The sequence below is a fragment of the Camelus ferus genome, chromosome 16 (genome assembly GCF_009834535.1).
Source record: "Camelus ferus isolate YT-003-E chromosome 16, BCGSAC_Cfer_1.0, whole genome shotgun sequence".
NCBI lineage: Eukaryota > Metazoa > Chordata > Mammalia > Artiodactyla > Camelidae > Camelus > Camelus ferus.
This window is the reverse complement of record NC_045711.1, coordinates 2,252,483-2,269,653: the sequence shown is the minus strand read 5'-3', so window position 1 is coordinate 2,269,653 and position 17,171 is coordinate 2,252,483. Positions and strand designations below refer to the sequence as shown.

The 17,171-nt window shown below is 50.3% G+C and overlaps 1 protein-coding gene across 6 annotated transcripts in view; it reads right to left on the bottom strand.

Moving 5' to 3' along the window:
• Window positions 1–17,171, bottom strand: part of HNF1B (HNF1 homeobox B) — a 52,222-nt gene that overhangs the window by 26,020 nt on the left and 9,031 nt on the right. For 3 of the 6 annotated variants that reach the window (XM_006173586.3, XM_006173585.3, XM_014559011.2), the window contains exons 3-4: window positions 15,689–15,875; window positions 14,018–14,253 (exon numbers count right to left, since the gene is read on the bottom strand). In XM_006173586.3, the coding sequence (XP_006173648.2) occupies window positions 14,018–14,253; window positions 15,689–15,875 (423 nt within the window). Of the gene's footprint in view, window positions 1–14,017; window positions 14,254–15,688; window positions 15,954–17,171 lie in introns of all 6 variants that reach the window. The other 3 variants (XM_014558999.2, XM_006173584.3, XM_014559025.2) reach the window with 1 other exon arrangement.

Below are 17,171 nucleotides of genomic sequence, written 5' to 3'. Positions count from 1 at the left end.
CAGCTTTTTACTCATTATTGCATCTTCAGAGGCTAGCTCTGATTTGACTGAAGGAATGAGCCCTCAGGAGTTTTGAGTATCCTTGCCCTGGAGCATGAGAGCGCCCCTTCTGGCAGAAGGAGAAATTACAGTCAATTCTGCAGTAACGGCTGTATTAAATACGTGGATCTGTTCCAAATATACTGAAATGTTAGGGGGTAATTCGAGTGCAATATGAATTTCACATTTGAAGAATTCAGAAATCTGCACCCAGCCACACAGAAATACGCCAAATGTGTGCGCACACACACACATCCTTCAAACATCTAACAGCTACCAGCGGTTCACCGCATGATCCATAAGCCACATCTGCCCACATCTGGAGTTACAACTGTCCAAGTTCAGATAAGGCTCATCCACCACCTCACGAGAACTCACAAGCTGCAACCCTTCTGACACCCACTTCCATGGGCAAACTTTAGGACCTTATCAAGGTAAAGTGCCTTATTTATTGTTGTACAGCATTTATGTCTTTCCTGAGCATTTAACAGGTGTAAAAAACTCTGCTCATGTTTTTATTAGATTCTTATCTTTTTTAAAAGGTGTCACTGACGAAGTTTTTGAGTATCGTGCCCTTAACCCCATTTTTTCCCACAAAGCCCTGCAGCTTTTATTGTGTGACTTTGCAAAGCACAGTGGCTTTTATGATGGGTACGCCGGGTTCTGTAGGACTGACTGTGCACCTGCGTTCAAAGACAGATGCCACTGCCTTCCAGGAGGACCCCGGAGAAGAGCTGCCCAGGCTGTAATTAACCACAGGAACTTTTCAGAAACTTGTGTTTGTGGGCTTAGAACGACAGCCCATAGCGCCCTGGGTATCTAACCCAGCTCTCTGCGAGCTTCAAACACCAGCTGAGACCCCATTTCCATGATTCCAGAAATCTACTGGGCACTGGTGTCTAGACACTTCAAACTCATACTCCCTTTGTCTGTCTCTTCCCCTTAACTCTGATGATTCTGGGCCGGTCGACTTCTGAGCCTTGGCATTTATGTCTATAAAAGGGGTATAAAGACCTCCCTCCCCCAGAAGCCAGAATGATGAATGAATAAAATAAGGTGTGGGGGGGGGTGGGGCGGTGGGCGTAGCTCAGTGGTAGAGTGCGTGCTTAGCATCCATGAGGTCCTAGGTTCCATCCCCAGTACCTCTATTAAAAAAAAAAAAGGAAAAAAATGAGCTAGAGTAGATTCCATGTACATATATACATATATAAACACACACATATAAAAATATATATAAAATCTAGAATAAATTCCATATACATATATATATATATAAATAAGGTGAGAGAAACACTGGGTTTTCCTGGGAGAAAATGCTGGGCAAACAAGACCAACATTAGCCTGAAAAGCATGATCAGAATTGCTCTATAAGAAAGAAGCAAAGAGGTTGGAGGGGGCTCCCGGGCTCCAGGAGGCTCTGCTTGCCCCCACGTGGCCTCTGACACTGAAGCCTGGGGTCCCCTTTCACTGGGGCCTGTGAGCTGCACCCAGAATCTGGTGGGATGCCTTTCACCCTTGACATTTCAAAGCCAATCTCCCATCCCTGATAATGCAGGAATGTTCCTCTGGCCGGTGGACCTCTGCCAGCTAGAGCGAGCGTCCCAGCCACCAACAGAGTAAACATTACTCAACCGGCCAGGGCTCTGTCATACACATTCTTCCCCTGTGTTCCTAACCTCATGCAGAGCTCAGCCCAGCCCGGCAGGGTCTAGAAACGGGGAATTTAAAATCAGGCAGGAGGGAGCATGCAGAGGAGAGAGCTCTTCCAAAAAGGAAACAACCATATCCATCAATTATAAGCAGACAGAGCTGTCTTTCCTATGAAGCCAAAGCACAGAGCTGCAGAACGGGAAGGGGGCCGGGAGGAATCAGGCCAGTCTTGATGGGCCCAGCACTGCATCCTTATAACCCCACTCCCCCTTTCCCCAAGAGGAGTCACGTTCTTGAGGCAAAAGGCAGAGATACAAATGATTCAGTCTGGTGAAATTCCAAGATATTCATTGGGATAAAAGAATGTGAACCATTTTCCCTGCTTGAAACTGCAAACTCCAAAAATGAAAACTGAAAAATGAGCTGGCGTTGCTGCCTCAGCTCCCTCATTGGTCACGCAGGACCATTACCAGTTCTTAGCCACATTTCCTTCTCTCCAAGGAAAAAGATGAATGTTTGCAAGGAGTATAGGAGACGAAAAATCTGAAAACCTGGGAGGAAAAATCTGCTGCAAGGTGAAAGCAATTTAAACACTGGGCTGGTTTCAATTCCAGATCTCTTTCTCCCAAGGTGGCTTAGTTCGGAGCCCAATTCATAAGAGGAGAAACACAGACAGGCCTGCAGGGACGGTAAACATTCTTGAACTCAAGGAGTAAAAGTTGAGTGATACTTAAGGGAAGCCCACAAACTGGTTTTCTTATAAAAATCAAAGCAAATGTAACCAAGAAAAGGAAAAAAAAAAAAGTCTTCCAGCAAAAGCGACTTGGCTGAGAACAGGCAAAGCGAATGGGTCCCTGAGAAAATTGCACACCTGGGAGAGGGCAGCCTGTCCTCCCCACAAGGCCCACCTCGGCCGCCACCCCTGGTCCGTAGCAGAGAGCCGGTTTCCGCAGGCCAACACTGCAAGGTTGGCAATGAACCCTCCACCCTGGAGGTGCTGCTGCAGGTGAAAGGAATCAGGCCAACCCCAGGGAATGTAAGTCCTCCCACATGTGACAGGGCATTGACTTGGCCCATTTGACAGGGCAGAATGCTGAGGTTCAAAGAGGAAGAAGTCATTTTCACTACCTCTAGCTAAGGGTCTCCCAGCAAAGCAGCGGGATTCCACAGTGGACTCCTCTCCCTCACTGAGCCCCACATTGACTCCAGATGTGCTGAGCCTCCCATCGTGATACACTCATAGTTAGAAATGATTTTTGTTTTCTTGTTTCCTGACTGCATCTCCCACTGGAATGTAAGCCCCACGAGGGCAGGACCTTATCTGTCTTCTCCGTCATCTCCTCAGCACCTTCCACAGAGCCTAGACTATGCTCTGTGCCCCGTAACAGTGAGTGACGAATGAATGAATGACCTGCACTTCAACTCTGACCGAGCAGGGGAGATGTGACAGTGGTATAATTTATCCTCTAAATCTCTCGCATTTTCTGAGGTTGATGGGAGGCATGTATTTTGAAGGAGGAAGAAGGGGGAGTAAGAGAGAAGGAGAGAGGAGAAAGAGATTAAAACAGAATCCAATGAAGAGACAGCATTGATACATTTCACGGCGGAGGGCGCAAGGTGGGTGTGCTGATGAGTAAACATGATGCGGCAGGATTTTCTTTTCATGTTGGAGACCTTGGACAGTGCTTTATTCAGTGTGAAAAGGGCCAATGAGTTGCCTGCAGGGAACCTACCTTTTCCTGCTTCTTGAGGCCTAAGTATAGACCCATCACCTAGGGTGATTTAAAGCGGGGGGAAACGGGCACCTCCATTAGCACAGACTGACCATTTCTAGAAGCTTTGGGCTGCTGGTGGGGCCCCCAAATTTAGACTTGCCATGTTAGAGCCCAGTTTTAGGCCCCTCGGGTTGATTTGGGAGGTCAGAAGGATCAATGAATGGGGGTTTACCATAGCCGCATGAGTAGCTCAAATGCCTTTTTCTCCAAAGGAATCTAGGGTAAAACTAAGAAGGGTTAACGGTGGACATCGTTAGGTCTCAAGGCTGTGGGGGCAGACAGAGCCCTGCTGCAGTCTGACTCCTGGGGTGTCTTTTCTGAGAGGCTGCCTTTGCAGGCAGGGGTAATGTGGCTGCAACAAAGGCCCTGAGGCTCAGGGGACGAGAATGATGATGCTCTAGTGAGCCAGGGTAACGGGAAGGCTGTAAAGCCATCAGCAGACTGAGCCACTGGGTGTCCACATAAAAGTGAGGGCCCATAAACAGACATCTGTATTGTGACCGAAGGGCTAATAAAATTGCCTTAGAAGAGAGACGTTTTCCCCAGCAACCTATTCATAAGCAGGACCCTACTGGGAAGTGACAGCCAGGGAGAAGATCGTTTGAGGCCTGGCAAGTGTCAGAGCTGCCTCGTTACGGGAGCTTGCCTGGCCAGACCCGGCCTCGTCATCACCATCATCATCATCATTACCATCATCATGACAGATGGTCTCTGATCACCCGGCAGGCTCATGGAGGCTGGTCCCATGGAGCAGCAGGTGTTGGGCACCAAGACCCTGGAAGGGGGATGACTACTGGCTTCCATCGACCAGGAGCACCAGTAACCCCCAGAGACCTGGTGGCTGCCTGGAGCTGAGCAGTTTCCTTTCTGTCTCTCCAGATGACTGATTTGCAATCGATCCAATCCCTTTTCTAGACCTCAGTTGCTCAAGAGAAATTCAGGAAGAGGAATTCTTGTTCTTTTCTTGCCTAAGGGATGCTGGTAAGAGATTAGAAAACAAACTAAACTAGTTGAACTAATCAACTAGTAATCTAAACTGAACTAATATGCTAAACCAGTAGAAATGGAGTTAGTAGACCATTAGGGAGAAAGAATACTATGCCCTTTGAAAACTTCTTGCTAGCATTTAGCACTGAAGGCTTTTTTTCGGTGAACGGTATACTTTAGTTAAGCTGTATTAATGGAAGTGGAGCTAGATGACATTGTTTCTAGAAAATTTAAATAATAACATGCACGTAAGTTCTGTGGAATGAAACTAATTCCATTCAGTTTGAAAGTGAGTAGCAGACTTATAAAACAGGGGATTTATGCATTAAGCTTTTGGACAGGAAGTGCTCAATAAGACATACTGTCATTCCACAAACATATGGAAGGTCTACCATGAGCCAGGCATGGAGACAGAAAGCAAACTTGGGCTCCGATGGGAGTATAGTCCATATTTCTACCACTCGGAATATGTACTCGGTGAGCTAGATTTTTAGAGACTTCAGAAACTACCTTCTTCGTGGTGAGAGTAAGACACTTGGTTTGTTTCTTTTTCTTTGGCAGGTAAGGATGCAAACCCTATGCTCCACCTGGCGGCAGGGTTCTCAAGAAGAAAGAGAGGAAGGCTCATTTCTGTTTCCATCCTTAAGACATCGGGAGATAAATTAAGCATCAGTTTTGTGCCCACCGTGCAAACTGATGTTACACAAATGGGAAATGTTGTCCAGAGGTTTTCCATCCTTGCTGAGCAACGGCTTCATCACCAACCCAATCCGACAGGTGCCGAGTGGGAAGAGGCACCCTGCAGCGGGCAGGGCCAGAAGGCATGGGCAGGCTGGCTGCCACTCAAAGGCCCTGAAAGCGTTAACCTCCAGCAGTTATAGGTGCCTCGTTTATACCCATTATAAATCTGTTTATTGTGACTGGCCCCACCCAATCTGCTGGTGCTGTAAAGCTCTAATGGTCCCTAATAAAGGTGGAAGGCTTCTAACAGCACGCAGTTCCTGAAATGGGGAAGGAGCGAGGGAGTGAGGGAGCACGGGAGGGAGAGAGACAGATGATGAGCTGAACAATAAAATATCACAATGGCAAAGCTCCCTCTGCTACTTCAAACAGCAGAGCCCTGGGCTCTGGGGACTCGATGCTACACACACTCTTCAAATAATAACATGCCAGAGCTGAAAGGTCTCATTTGCCAGAATCTCTAAGACATGAAGTGATTGACCCAAGGTCACCCCTGCTCACTAGTGTCTCTGGTCTCCTGAATCCTAGTCCCGGGCCCTCACCCCGGCTGCCTCACCTCTTCTGTTTCAGCAGGGTTCCATCAGGACTATCGCCAGTGCCTTCAGACTCTAGCCTTGTTCTAGCCAGCCTGGCGATGCCCAGTCCTGATTGTACACCCAAATCACTTAGGGAGTTTCTTGAAACTTCTCGTGCCTGACCCCTTGTTCCAAATTCTGATTCTCAGAGGTGTGGATGGGGTATCTCTTTAATGGAGGTACTGGGGATTGAACCAGGACCTCATGCATGCTAAGCACATCCTCTGCCACTGAACTATATCAACCTCCCTTTGCCACAAGACATGGGTATTTTGAATGAGCTCCCCGGATGCCTTTTACGTGGCCTCGGAAGGAGATTTGAGAACCACGGGTCTTGCCAATACTTGGGTTTCATTGTTTCTGATGTCTCAGATGACAAGCAGGGTTCAAAAAAGGGAAACTCTTTGAAGACGCAACTGCAAACCACAGCCTCATCCAGAACCCAGGGAGAACCAAATCTCTTCCTCTCTCTCGACACCCTGAGGGTTCCTGAGTCAACCTGATGACCCCTTCCTGGTCAGGCACTTTGCTGGGCGCTGGTGTTTGATCACAATAGCCCGAAGGAGATAGGGATGATGACCCTTATTTTGTAGATGAAGAAACAGAAGCTCAAAGAGGTTAAGTCACTTGTTCGAGGTCACACCGCCAGATGGTGGCAGAACCACAATTCAAGCCCAAGCCTGTTTTGGGTGCTGCCCCTCGCTACCCAGACACAGCCATCTGAGGGCGGTCCTGACAAGGCACCGCCTGTGACCGGGATGTGAACTTCCTCTGGGAAAGTTATTAAACACTGAAGATCGTCTGCATGGTGTGTCTCTAACTTGGGAGGGCATACGTCCTCCCAAGACAAGTCAAGAAATTTCTTGACTTCCTGAAGGCCCTGGAGAGGCTGAGCCTCACTGGTCGACTCCCCAGTGGCTGAAACTCACACAGGTGTGCTTCGGATGGGGCTGCTGAAGTCAGAACAGAGGGTAATGGGGAGAGATCTTAAGCAGATGCCTGCTCACAGGTAGAGGAATGTCGCTTCCAGAAAATCAGCCCTGGGAGCAGCTGAGTTCACTGCAGGAAGTTCATTCACCCACCCTTCTCACTGCCCTTTGGTCTGACGTTTGGGGGAGATTCCTTCTTAAGAAAAACACCCATTAAGCTTCTCAGATTTGGCCTCCACCAGGAAAATACCACACCCCCTCTAATTGGCAGGTTCCTAGGGCTAATTACCAGCAAATAGGGGGTACTCACGCCTCCTTTAATTAAAGGAGAGAGATGCCTTATTAGGTACAGGAAATTCAGGGTCATCTTATGTACGTGACTTCGTGCTACGTGGTCATGACCCGCCCCATCTCCCCACATCCGTGGTTCTTCCCGGCTTTCTCTCACTGTTTAGCAGATTTGCGCAGAAAGCCTAAAGCACTGCAGATACCTTACAGATGGACAGAGCAGTCCTTCCTGGAAGAAGGAGTGCCTGCCTCGGACTCAGTGTCCTACAAGGAGCCAGCCTGAGTCTGCTGCAAACGCCAAGATGAGTATCAAGCGGAACTACTCAAGTTCCCTACAAAATCAGGATTGAAAGAAACCTCCAAGAGGGACAGAGAGAAAGGGGAAAAAGAAACCCAAAATCAAGGCTCTGTAAGGAAATGGTTATAGGTACCATTTATGCAAGCTTGCTACATCTGGGGTGCTTTCCATATATTATCTCACTTAATTCTTCCAGCATCTACGTGAGTGGGTGTCCCCATTTTATGCATGGAGAAATTGAGGCTCAGAGACCCCAGAGGCTTGCTCAGGGTCACATAGCTAATAAGTGGCCAAGTTGAGGTTGGAATTTAGGTCGACCTCCATAGCCCATGAGTTTGTTGCTATGACCAGTGGATTTATAAAAGCATATCCCCAGAGTATCTTTAGTGTTTTAAGTGTTGGTGTTATCGATGATCAGATATCTGTGGCACAGCCTAGGCACTGGGATTTTTAGTAGTGCCCCAGCTGATTCTAAGGTGTGGCAAGGTGTAGGAACCATTGTCCTATAGCAGGGGGTTAACAAACTGTGGTCTGCAGGCCAAAGCACCTGTTTTTGTATGAACCCTGAGCTCAGAATGGTTTTGACATTTTAAAATAATTTTTAAAAATTAAAAAGGGAGGGGAGGGTAGAGCTCAAAGTGGCAGAGCACATGCTTAGCACATACGAGGTCCTGGGTTCAATCCCCAGTACCTCCTCTGAAAAAAAGGAAATAAATAAATAAACCTAATTACCTCCCCCCCAAAATTATAAAGAATATTTTGTGAGATGTGAAAATTACAGGAAATGCACATTTCAATCCCCATAAATAAAGTTGATTAGAAGACAGCCAGGTCCATTTTTTTAACGTATGGTCTCTGGCTGCTTTTGTCCTCCAAAGGCAGAGTGGAGTGGCTGTGACTCAGACAGCATGGCCTGAAAAGCCTAAAATAGTCACTATCTGCCTCTTTATAGAAAGTTTGCCAACCCTGATCCTAGAGTTCTTATGAGCAGCTAGGATAACCATGATTGAATGCATCTGACTTTATTTTGGGGCTATGTTTCATGTATATATTTATCTATATATATATTTCCCCCCTCCTCATTTGTCTTTGATTTTGCGGCATCCCATCAAGCAGTCAGCTTCAAAGACCCTTGCCTAGATCTCTGTCTCTCTCTCTGCACCTTTGGTACTTAATTCTCTCCCAGCTCTTGTCAGTTTCCATCAAACCTTCAACAAAAAGACTCCAAGGGCACTTCTTCCAGAACTTTCAGGCTGGGGCAATGTGCTTGCTTGCAGGCAGCCTCCTTCCTCCTCAGAGCTGATGGGAGGCAGCAAGGAGTCCTTGAATTCTCTAAGGGTCCTTCAGGGGGATTAGGCATGCAGGGAGGGCTGCCTCCGGTGATAGAACTCCAGTATCTCCTCGGCCCCTTTGTGAGGAGGCTGGAGCAGCCCCAGCCCGGGCAACCGAGCTTCTTTGTATGCAGACCAGGCTTGGTCCACTATCAGGCGGAGGCTGCCAGCAGAATGCTCTGAAGGCTGGATCTCTTAATCTCATTAATATCCTGATTGTCTTCCCCAATCTAGTGGCAGCCGATGGGGTGGTACCCGCAAGATAAAATGACCTTCGAATTCAACAGATAAAATGGCAGGCAGATAAAGTCCCTCCGAGGAGAAGACTGGAGCCTGGGCCACCGCGGAACTCCAAGTCAGTGTAAATGTGTTTTTGAAAATAGCAAATGACTCAAGGCAGGATCTGTTTCTCTTCTGAACTGAAAGGATCTACTACTTAGGGACAATGGGGCTTATTTACTATGAGTAACTTTGCTGTGGAGATGAATATTTTTACAACTGCCCTCATAAACCCCCTCCACTCGGCCGCTGCCCAGGGAGCGGGCAGGGCTCCAGAGGTGAGCCGAGGTGCCTGCACTGTCTCAGAAGCCCCATTAAGCTGTTAAGGCATTTAGTGTCCCAGACGGTGCTGACAGCAAGGGCAGTTCAAATCCCCACCCAGTTGGGGATGGGGTCTTGAAAGAGGGGGCTTTGATTCCCTCCCTGGGCAGGGCACAGAGTCCACCTTGGTCAGGGGCAAGAGTGGGTGGGGTGGCGTGGGGAGGGGGAAGTGGTAAAGTAGCAAGACTGCGAGACCCCCACCCTCATCCCACCTCCTCTGCCATGTTCTCCCAAAGCTTCTTTGTCATTCAGAGGAGAACAGTAAGAATGTGCGGCAGGAAGGACCTGTGGGAGGATTTTGTGTGCCTGTGTGTTGGTTTCCATGCCTGAAAGTTCTTGGCATCTGCATTAAAAAAAAGAGAGAGAGCGCGAGGGTACCCTGTTTCTGCCACTTATGAACTATATGAACCTGGGCAAATTACTTACACTCCAAACATCTCACCTTCCTTGATTGTAAAATGGGGGTGAGGATACGGATAGTTTCTACCCTACAAAGTTGTGAGGATTCAATACGATGATGCGTGTACTCAGCCCAGGGCCTGGTACCCAGGAAGTACTCAATCAGTGCCAGCTGCTATGATTATTCAAATTTAGTCACAACCCTGCCACTGGGCACTTTTGAGATTTCCCTGGGTCCTGCAGATTTCAGAGTCAGGGAAAACCACAGCAACCACATGGGTATCCTGGCCGAGAGCTGGGTTTGTCGAAGACCCAGGGTTAGATTTCTGCAGGCAAGTTAGGAGGAGATGTAAAAGGGGCAGAGGGGGAGGCAGGAGACAGGATTCTCTGGTTCTCAAGCTCCGATCTGACCATGGGGGCAGTCACATCCTCTGGGCTTGGAGAGGAAGGAATAGAATTTGAAGGGAGGGAGGAATAAGCAGCCAGAGAAATAAACGTCTCCTCTTGGGTAAAGAGGCTATGTGACTCAGGGTATCCAAAGGTTATGCTGGGAGGGCTTGTTCTAGGATGCCCCTGTCCCTCACTTTCTTTCCAGGAGAATGAGCCTTCATCTTCTCACAAGATGATACAAGAGGGAGGACGTGATGTGGGGGTGGGGTGAGCGAAAGCTGGTGAAGACCTCTGTCCCGCCCTGGCTGCCGCAAGGCAGCCAGGTGAGTTTGCCGGAGACGGCTGGGTGAGTTCCTCGCAGACTGGAGCAAAGGGTACCACACACAAGGCCACCACAGATGGTGCAGCTGATCCCAGGGCTCAGGCCAAGGCTAGCCCTATTTCCAACCCACGCCAACTTCCTCCTCCTCCTCGGGCTGATCAATACAGGCACCAGTCTCCAACCAGCCCGCTTCCGTGCCACAGCCCTGCTCTCTGACCTTTTGGGGGCCTTTCTCTTGATTCCACTCCAGAATGGAGGTCTGGGCCATCACTCCGGGCCAGCTCAATGGCCTCAGAATGGGCTGTCACAAGGCCTATAACCAGGGACAGCTCCTGCTGGCGAGAGCTGGGATGGGGGGGTGCGGATAAAGGCCTTCCCGGCTGAAGATAAATGGCTGTCCACAGCCTGCTACAGTAACTCCAGGCCCCCGAGAAGAGCAAACAAAGGCTGCCCCTGTGACACTCACTGGAAAGATGAAGGCCCATCAGCGGCAGCCAGGCTGGTTCAAAGCCCCAACTTAATTGTCAATTAAGCATGCATGAGGGAGACAAAGCCATGACAACCCCGGGCTGCATGCTGGCGTGTGATTGTAAAGCCGGGAGGGGCAACGCTGAAAACAGCTGATTCTGCTGACAGTGTGTTTGGAGGGCACCTTGTAACCAATCAGCCGCTGACAGAGGCAAAGTGCTCCTCCTGCCACTCCTTTTGTGCCGGACATTCCAGGACCAGGGTCACACTGTGGTCACCGTGGGCAAGTGGGCCACAGCGCCATAAGCGTGGCGGGGAGGGAAGGGGCTCAGGTACAGAAGGGATGCTCTCCTGTCCAGGAAGAGGGGTCGAGGGAAAGATGTGTCCCGAAGGTGCCTCCAGTCCTCCTGGATGCGAGGCTAGTGTTTGGAGGGGAAAGTGAGGAGAGAGTGGGGGTTTGAGGGCTGGGGACCTCATCTCCCCAGCTTGGCCTCAGAGGTTGCTGGTAACCTGGAGCTTGGTCAGAGACCAGAGCTGGGTTGTGGGGACCGTGATGGGAAGTATATGGTGAGAACTGCAGGCTGAAGTCTTTCCTAAGATCTGGGCTTTAAGCCTACTGTCTGCCCGGCCCCAGGGGCCTCCCCAGGAGCCCGTACTGCCCGCCCCGACAGCCTGAGAGGGGAATACGGCCTGGTCCTCGCATCCTGCACCCCAGTCCCAAGGTCAGAACATCTCCCTGCCTCTTAGGATGACAAGTAGTTATGGTTTCTTGAGAAAGACAGTGTTTACACCCTCTCTCATTTAGTCCTCACAGGGGCCTGATGAGGTGGGTACTAGTTCTCCATTTTACAGAGAGGAAACTCCTCAGAGAACTTATCTGAATTGGCCACAGTGCAGTCCCGGGAATTAACCTGGCCGGTTAGAACCAGGATAAGAAAAAAAAAATGACACGAATGAACTTATTTACAAAACAGAAAGAGACTCACAGACTTAGGAAACAAACTTTTGGTTTACCAAAGGGGAAAGAGGCGGGGAGATAAATTAGGAACTTGGGATTAGCAGATACAAATTACTGTGTATAAAATAGATAAATAATAAAATCCTACTGTACAGCACAGGGACCCACATTCAATATCTTGTAATAACCTGTAATGAAAAAATATGAAATAGAATCTATGTATGTATAACCGAAACACTATACTGTGCACCAGAAACTCGTTAGTGTTCAATATTGTGTTCAACATTGTAAATCAACTAGACTTCAATTGAAAAACAACAAAAACAACTAAGTCTAGATAATCGTCGTTGGGCGTGGACAAGGACTATCTTGATGAACCCTGAGTGAAAATTAAGGGGGAGGGGAAGGTAGCCACTGAACATATACAGTGTCCCATATTATTGCTCCACAATAATTTGTATTCTACAGCAGTTTCTCTGTGGAAAGACACACAAAACCCCCAAAGATAACCCTGATCCCCAGCTGGTTCTGGGGACTCCATGCCAGCACGACATCTTCCCAACTAGACAGCAAGCCCCTGAGGGCAGGGATGCGTGTCTCCATCACTAGCGAGGTGCCTGGACTCAATGCGTGTCTGAGCCGAGGCCAGTCCAGGGTGGGAACTGGCGGCCTGGCTTCTTGTCCTTATTCTGCTCCCACTGCTCTGGGTTAACTCAGAAAGTACTATCCCTTTCTGGGCCTCAGCTTTTCTTTGAAGTCCCTCCCAGTTCTAATACTTTATGATTTTTTCAAAAAGGTCGCTCTTCCCAGGGACCCTAGAAAACCCACTGCCAGTGGGACATGCCTTCTCAGACTGATGGGAGGGGACTCCGGGCTGCGTTTCCCGCCCCCCACCGCCCAGTCCCCAGTACCTGTCCCTATCCCTCCAGCCCAGCCTCTCTGGCTCTCCTGTCACTATGCAGAACGCCTAAGCCAACGACCCCGTGGTGACCTCACCACAACCCCAGCTTGTCAGAAAGCTGCTGGGCCTTTGTTTGGCCTGCAGGCTCCCTGACTTTGGTGTGGAGATCACAGGTCCCAGCACAATAGCCATTGTCTTCTCCATAACGCCCCTTGCCCCAGCCACGCCCCCCGGAGCTCCCAGATCCAGCTCCGCGGATTCCTGCAGGCAGGCGGCAAGCACCCCTGCCTTTCCCAGCGTCAGCCACTGCTTTGAATTTCTGCGAAGGGGCTACGTTTCTTGGCCATCAGGCCAGTGTTTTCATCTGGAGGCTCCTCCGCCTCTCAAGAGTAACCCAAACTTTCTCTCCTGTGGCTAAGCCCTTCTCTTCCGTGGGAGTGGGACACAGAAAAGCTCCCGTCCCTGGCCTAGGTTTCATGCTGAACAGTCTCGGGCTCCCAGAGACACTTGAAGAGGTCCTGCTAGGGGAGGGCATGGCCTGGAACAAATACTTGGAGACTGCCCAGCTGATGGCTCTGAGTCTGTCCCCAAGACACAGGTCAGCTCCTAGATTGCAGGCCTCTCCCATCACAAGGGCAACCCGCAGGTGAGGGGGAAAGCAGTTTCAGAACCATCCCCCACCGAGTTAGAAATGGTGCCTGCTCTCCTTCTGCAAGCCCTTCCCCAGAGCTGGCAGGAGACCGCGTCACACTTTGTCTACACAGACAGCAAACCGACCTCAGGAAGCACATCCATTCCCGGAAGCCGGCTCTCCTGGAAGAACTAAGCCCCTGGGGGAAGACTGACACAGCCTTCAGCATATGGGGCTGCTTTCCCACCAGGAAGGCGTAGGATCCCATCCTGACAAGCCCACATCCCACAGCAGCACACAGTAGGTACTCAACCAATTCAGGCCAACTCACCACTGCAAAAATCTCAAGTGACAGACCCCCACCCCTCAATTCTGGCAGAGCACAGACACCAACAAACAGAGGCCCAGGGCTCCTCCTGCTGCAGCGGGCCAGAGCCCCGAGGAGGCACGCGGACGGCATGGAGGAGGTGACCCCTCTGCCTGCAGTGTAGACCCGGCATACCAAACAGCCTTCTCCGTCTCATCTGGTGGCAGCCCTGAGTGACTGAGTCAGCAACCACACAGGCAGAGAGAGGAAACGAGGGAAGGATGGGGCGAAGGGCTCCCTGGCCACAGCCGCATGCTGTTTTCACGAGACTATTCCAGCAACAGGAGGGGAGGCCAGCCCTAGGCCCACGTTCAAAGCATTTCGTCCACTGAGAAATCTTGAGACCTGCGGGGAGGGGCCCTGCTTACCTGACAGCTTGTTTGGAGGTGAGGCGCTGGGCTGGTGGTGGGGGGAGCCGTGGGCGAGCAGGGTGTTGAGACTGTGCGTCTGGTTGGAGCTGTAGGCGTCCATGGCCAGCTTCTGCCGGAATGCCTCCTCCTTCCTGCGGTTTGCAAACCAGTTGTAGACGCGGACCTCAGTGACCAGGTTGGAGCCCAGGCCGTGGGCTTTGGAGGGGGAGACGCCTCGCTGCAAACATTCTGCCCTGAGGATGGATGGAGGGGAGACAGTGAATGAGGGCGAGGGTCAGGGGTGCTGCTGCTGGCGTTTGGCCCCAGACACTCAATCCCAGGGGCCTGGGGGAAGAGGGTGAAGAGGTGGAGGGTTGATGGGAGCCTGGGGAAAAGTCCCGTCCTGAGAAAAGGCCAGCTGGCGTGGTTATCTGATGAGATGGCTGGAGTGGGGTGCAACACAGGAGCAGAGCAGGCTCCACTGCCCCAGAAGTCAGGCACTTAGCCTCTGGGGGGCCCTTGACAAGAAGAGGGGAAGCCAAGGGGCAGGCAGCTCAGGGGGACAGTCCCAGTGGGCCTCCTGACACCTCCACATGTGGCTTTTCTTCCCAGCCTACAAAAGGCAAGCCCCTTGGCTGGCTCTGCTAAACCCCTGAAAGCACCCTGAAGGGACTTCTGGTCTTCCAGGGTTTGACACCCCACAAGGGTACCAGGGAAGCCAGATCCCTTATTCACACAGCAGAAATCCCTCCGAGGGGCAGGCTGGGCGGCCCGTAGAGGAGGCTAGTCTCTGGGTTTATCATCACTGATGAAACCCCGACGCCAGATGTGAGAGACTCTGAACCCCCTCTCACTGGCAGGGGGACGGAGCACAGCACAGGACTCTGTGACACATACAGGCAGAGCATTCTGCCTCCCTACACCCGAGCCAGCCTTCCCTGGCTGTATCCTCCCACTGCCAGAGCTGGTCCAGCCCAGAGACAGAGAGAGAGCACAGGTCTAAACCAGAGCAAAGAGCAGATTTTTTCAGAAAGTCAATGTTAGAGTCAGGGCGGGAGGGGACAGGAATGAAGCAAAAAGATATCTCAAGGATGTCTAATAGTTTTCTTTAAAATTCCACATCATTAAGATACCAAAAGAAGGCTAATCGGTGTGGGCAGAGCAGATGGAAGATCTGACCAGTTCTTGTTCCCCTGCTAACTTTCCTTCTGAACCAGTGGGTAGACAACATTTGGTCAAGGCCAAAGCCAGTCTGTGGCTAAGGGATAGAATTTCCCTGATCTGTAGGGAGGTCAAACACATGATTCTCAGTTCATTGGCATCGTATTTTAGACCAACATTCTCCAGCATTCCCGGGGGTAACAGTTCATAGGGGTATGCCGCAGAAAAACATCCCGTGGTTAACAACCAACTCAACAACGTGAAGTGAGTTTCTTGACTGCAGGACTTCTCAGAGCCTTTAATATATTAATGTCTGTCGTGACACCCTCAGAGGAAGTAGGCACATGATGTTTCTCAAGCTGATTTCTTAATGACTAGAAATGAGGGTTCCGTGGAACACACCTTGGGAAACCCTGCTGTAGCCACACTTATCTGGAATAACTAGCATCTCAATTTTCCAGGACTGAGGGGATGGAGCTCGGTCCGGGTGCTGGCCCGCCTGCTCGAGGGAGCTTCTGGTGGTGTTACCTGTTGCACTCCTCCACTAAGGCCTCCCTCTCTTCCTTGCTGGGGTTCTTTTGCCGGTCGTAGGCCTGGTACAAGATTTGCTGGGATGCGGGCCCCCATTTGAACCGGTTGCGACGCATCTTCTTGTTGGTGGGCTCAGAGCAGACGTCATCGGACTGCCCAGGCCCCTGGCTCTGTTGACTGAACTCTGGAAAGAGAAACAGCAGCTGATCCTGACTGCTTTTGTCTGTCAAATTTCCAGAACTCTGGACTGTCTGGTTGAATTCTGAAAAGAGAAAGGAGTAGATTTGATAGGGTCTGGAGGCTTCACTCAGCAGACAGACAGATAGACAGACAGACAAAAACACCTTTATTCCTCTCCCCTAAGTGGTGGGATCTGCTGTTACTGCAGTAGGGGGTTGGCGGGGCAGGCCCACCTCAGTTTGTTCCACCAAAGCCACCCCTTTCCTTTCTTTGGAGGAGCTCAAACGTGGCCAGCCATTGTTTTCAGGACAATTTATGATTATTATTTTTTCATTGGCTCACTGGCGCTCAGACGGGAAGCAACACTCTGAATCCTAAAGTCTGGGGTTTTGATAGCAAGGAGACGCGCTCAACCAAGTCTCAGGTCTAAGGGGGAAAAGGCTCAAAGGTACAACTGGCACTTAGACAACATGTTCAGAGACTGAAAAGAGCCCTCTCAACCCCTCCACCCCTCCACTCTCCTCCTAGGTACCAAGGATTAACATTATAATGTTATGCTCTTTGAAGAACTCCAAACCCAAAACCTTTTGACTACTGCTTTGAAAGAAATATAATTAAACTTTTGTATTAGAAAAAGAAGAAGCTCGTTAGATCTCAGATAATTTCAAAGGCAGTGGGGTGTGTGTGTGTGTGTGTGTGTGTGTGTGTGTGTGTGTGTGTGTGTGTGTCTGGGGTCATTTATGATGGAAACAGCCCAAGAGGGAAAGGTCTTACAGCCCTACCCGCCCGTTTAAAAGACGGCAAACGCAGAAGACAGCAGGCAAACTCAGGACCTTCCTAGGAGTGGTGTTTATGAGTTGGAAAAAGTAAATGAGATGGCATTTTGCTCCCCGTGTGTCCAATTCCCAGGACCCAGGCACACTGTGACCCTCGATATATCCTGGTTGAATGAATGAAAGACAGCAGCTCGCCCAGCGGTGAGCCTCTGGCCTCTGGCTGCAACGAGATTTGATATTTGCTTATGGCAGAAGCAGCCTCACTGTCCTCTTCCTCGCATCTGCATGAAGCAGGGTTCATCAGGATGGTTAATTCCGTGTTACAGATGAACAAGCAAGGAGGCCGAGCACCCGGCTGAGCAAGGACACATAACAGATTCATTTCCTAACTCCTGGGCCCCGTGTTCTGGACCTTGATGTTTTTCTTTCTCAGTTCCTGGAGTTACTCCTGCAGGTTTTGGAAAATCCTCAAGGTCCAAAGTCAGGCCACTACTTGGTGCCTGAATCCCCTCCACAACGCTACC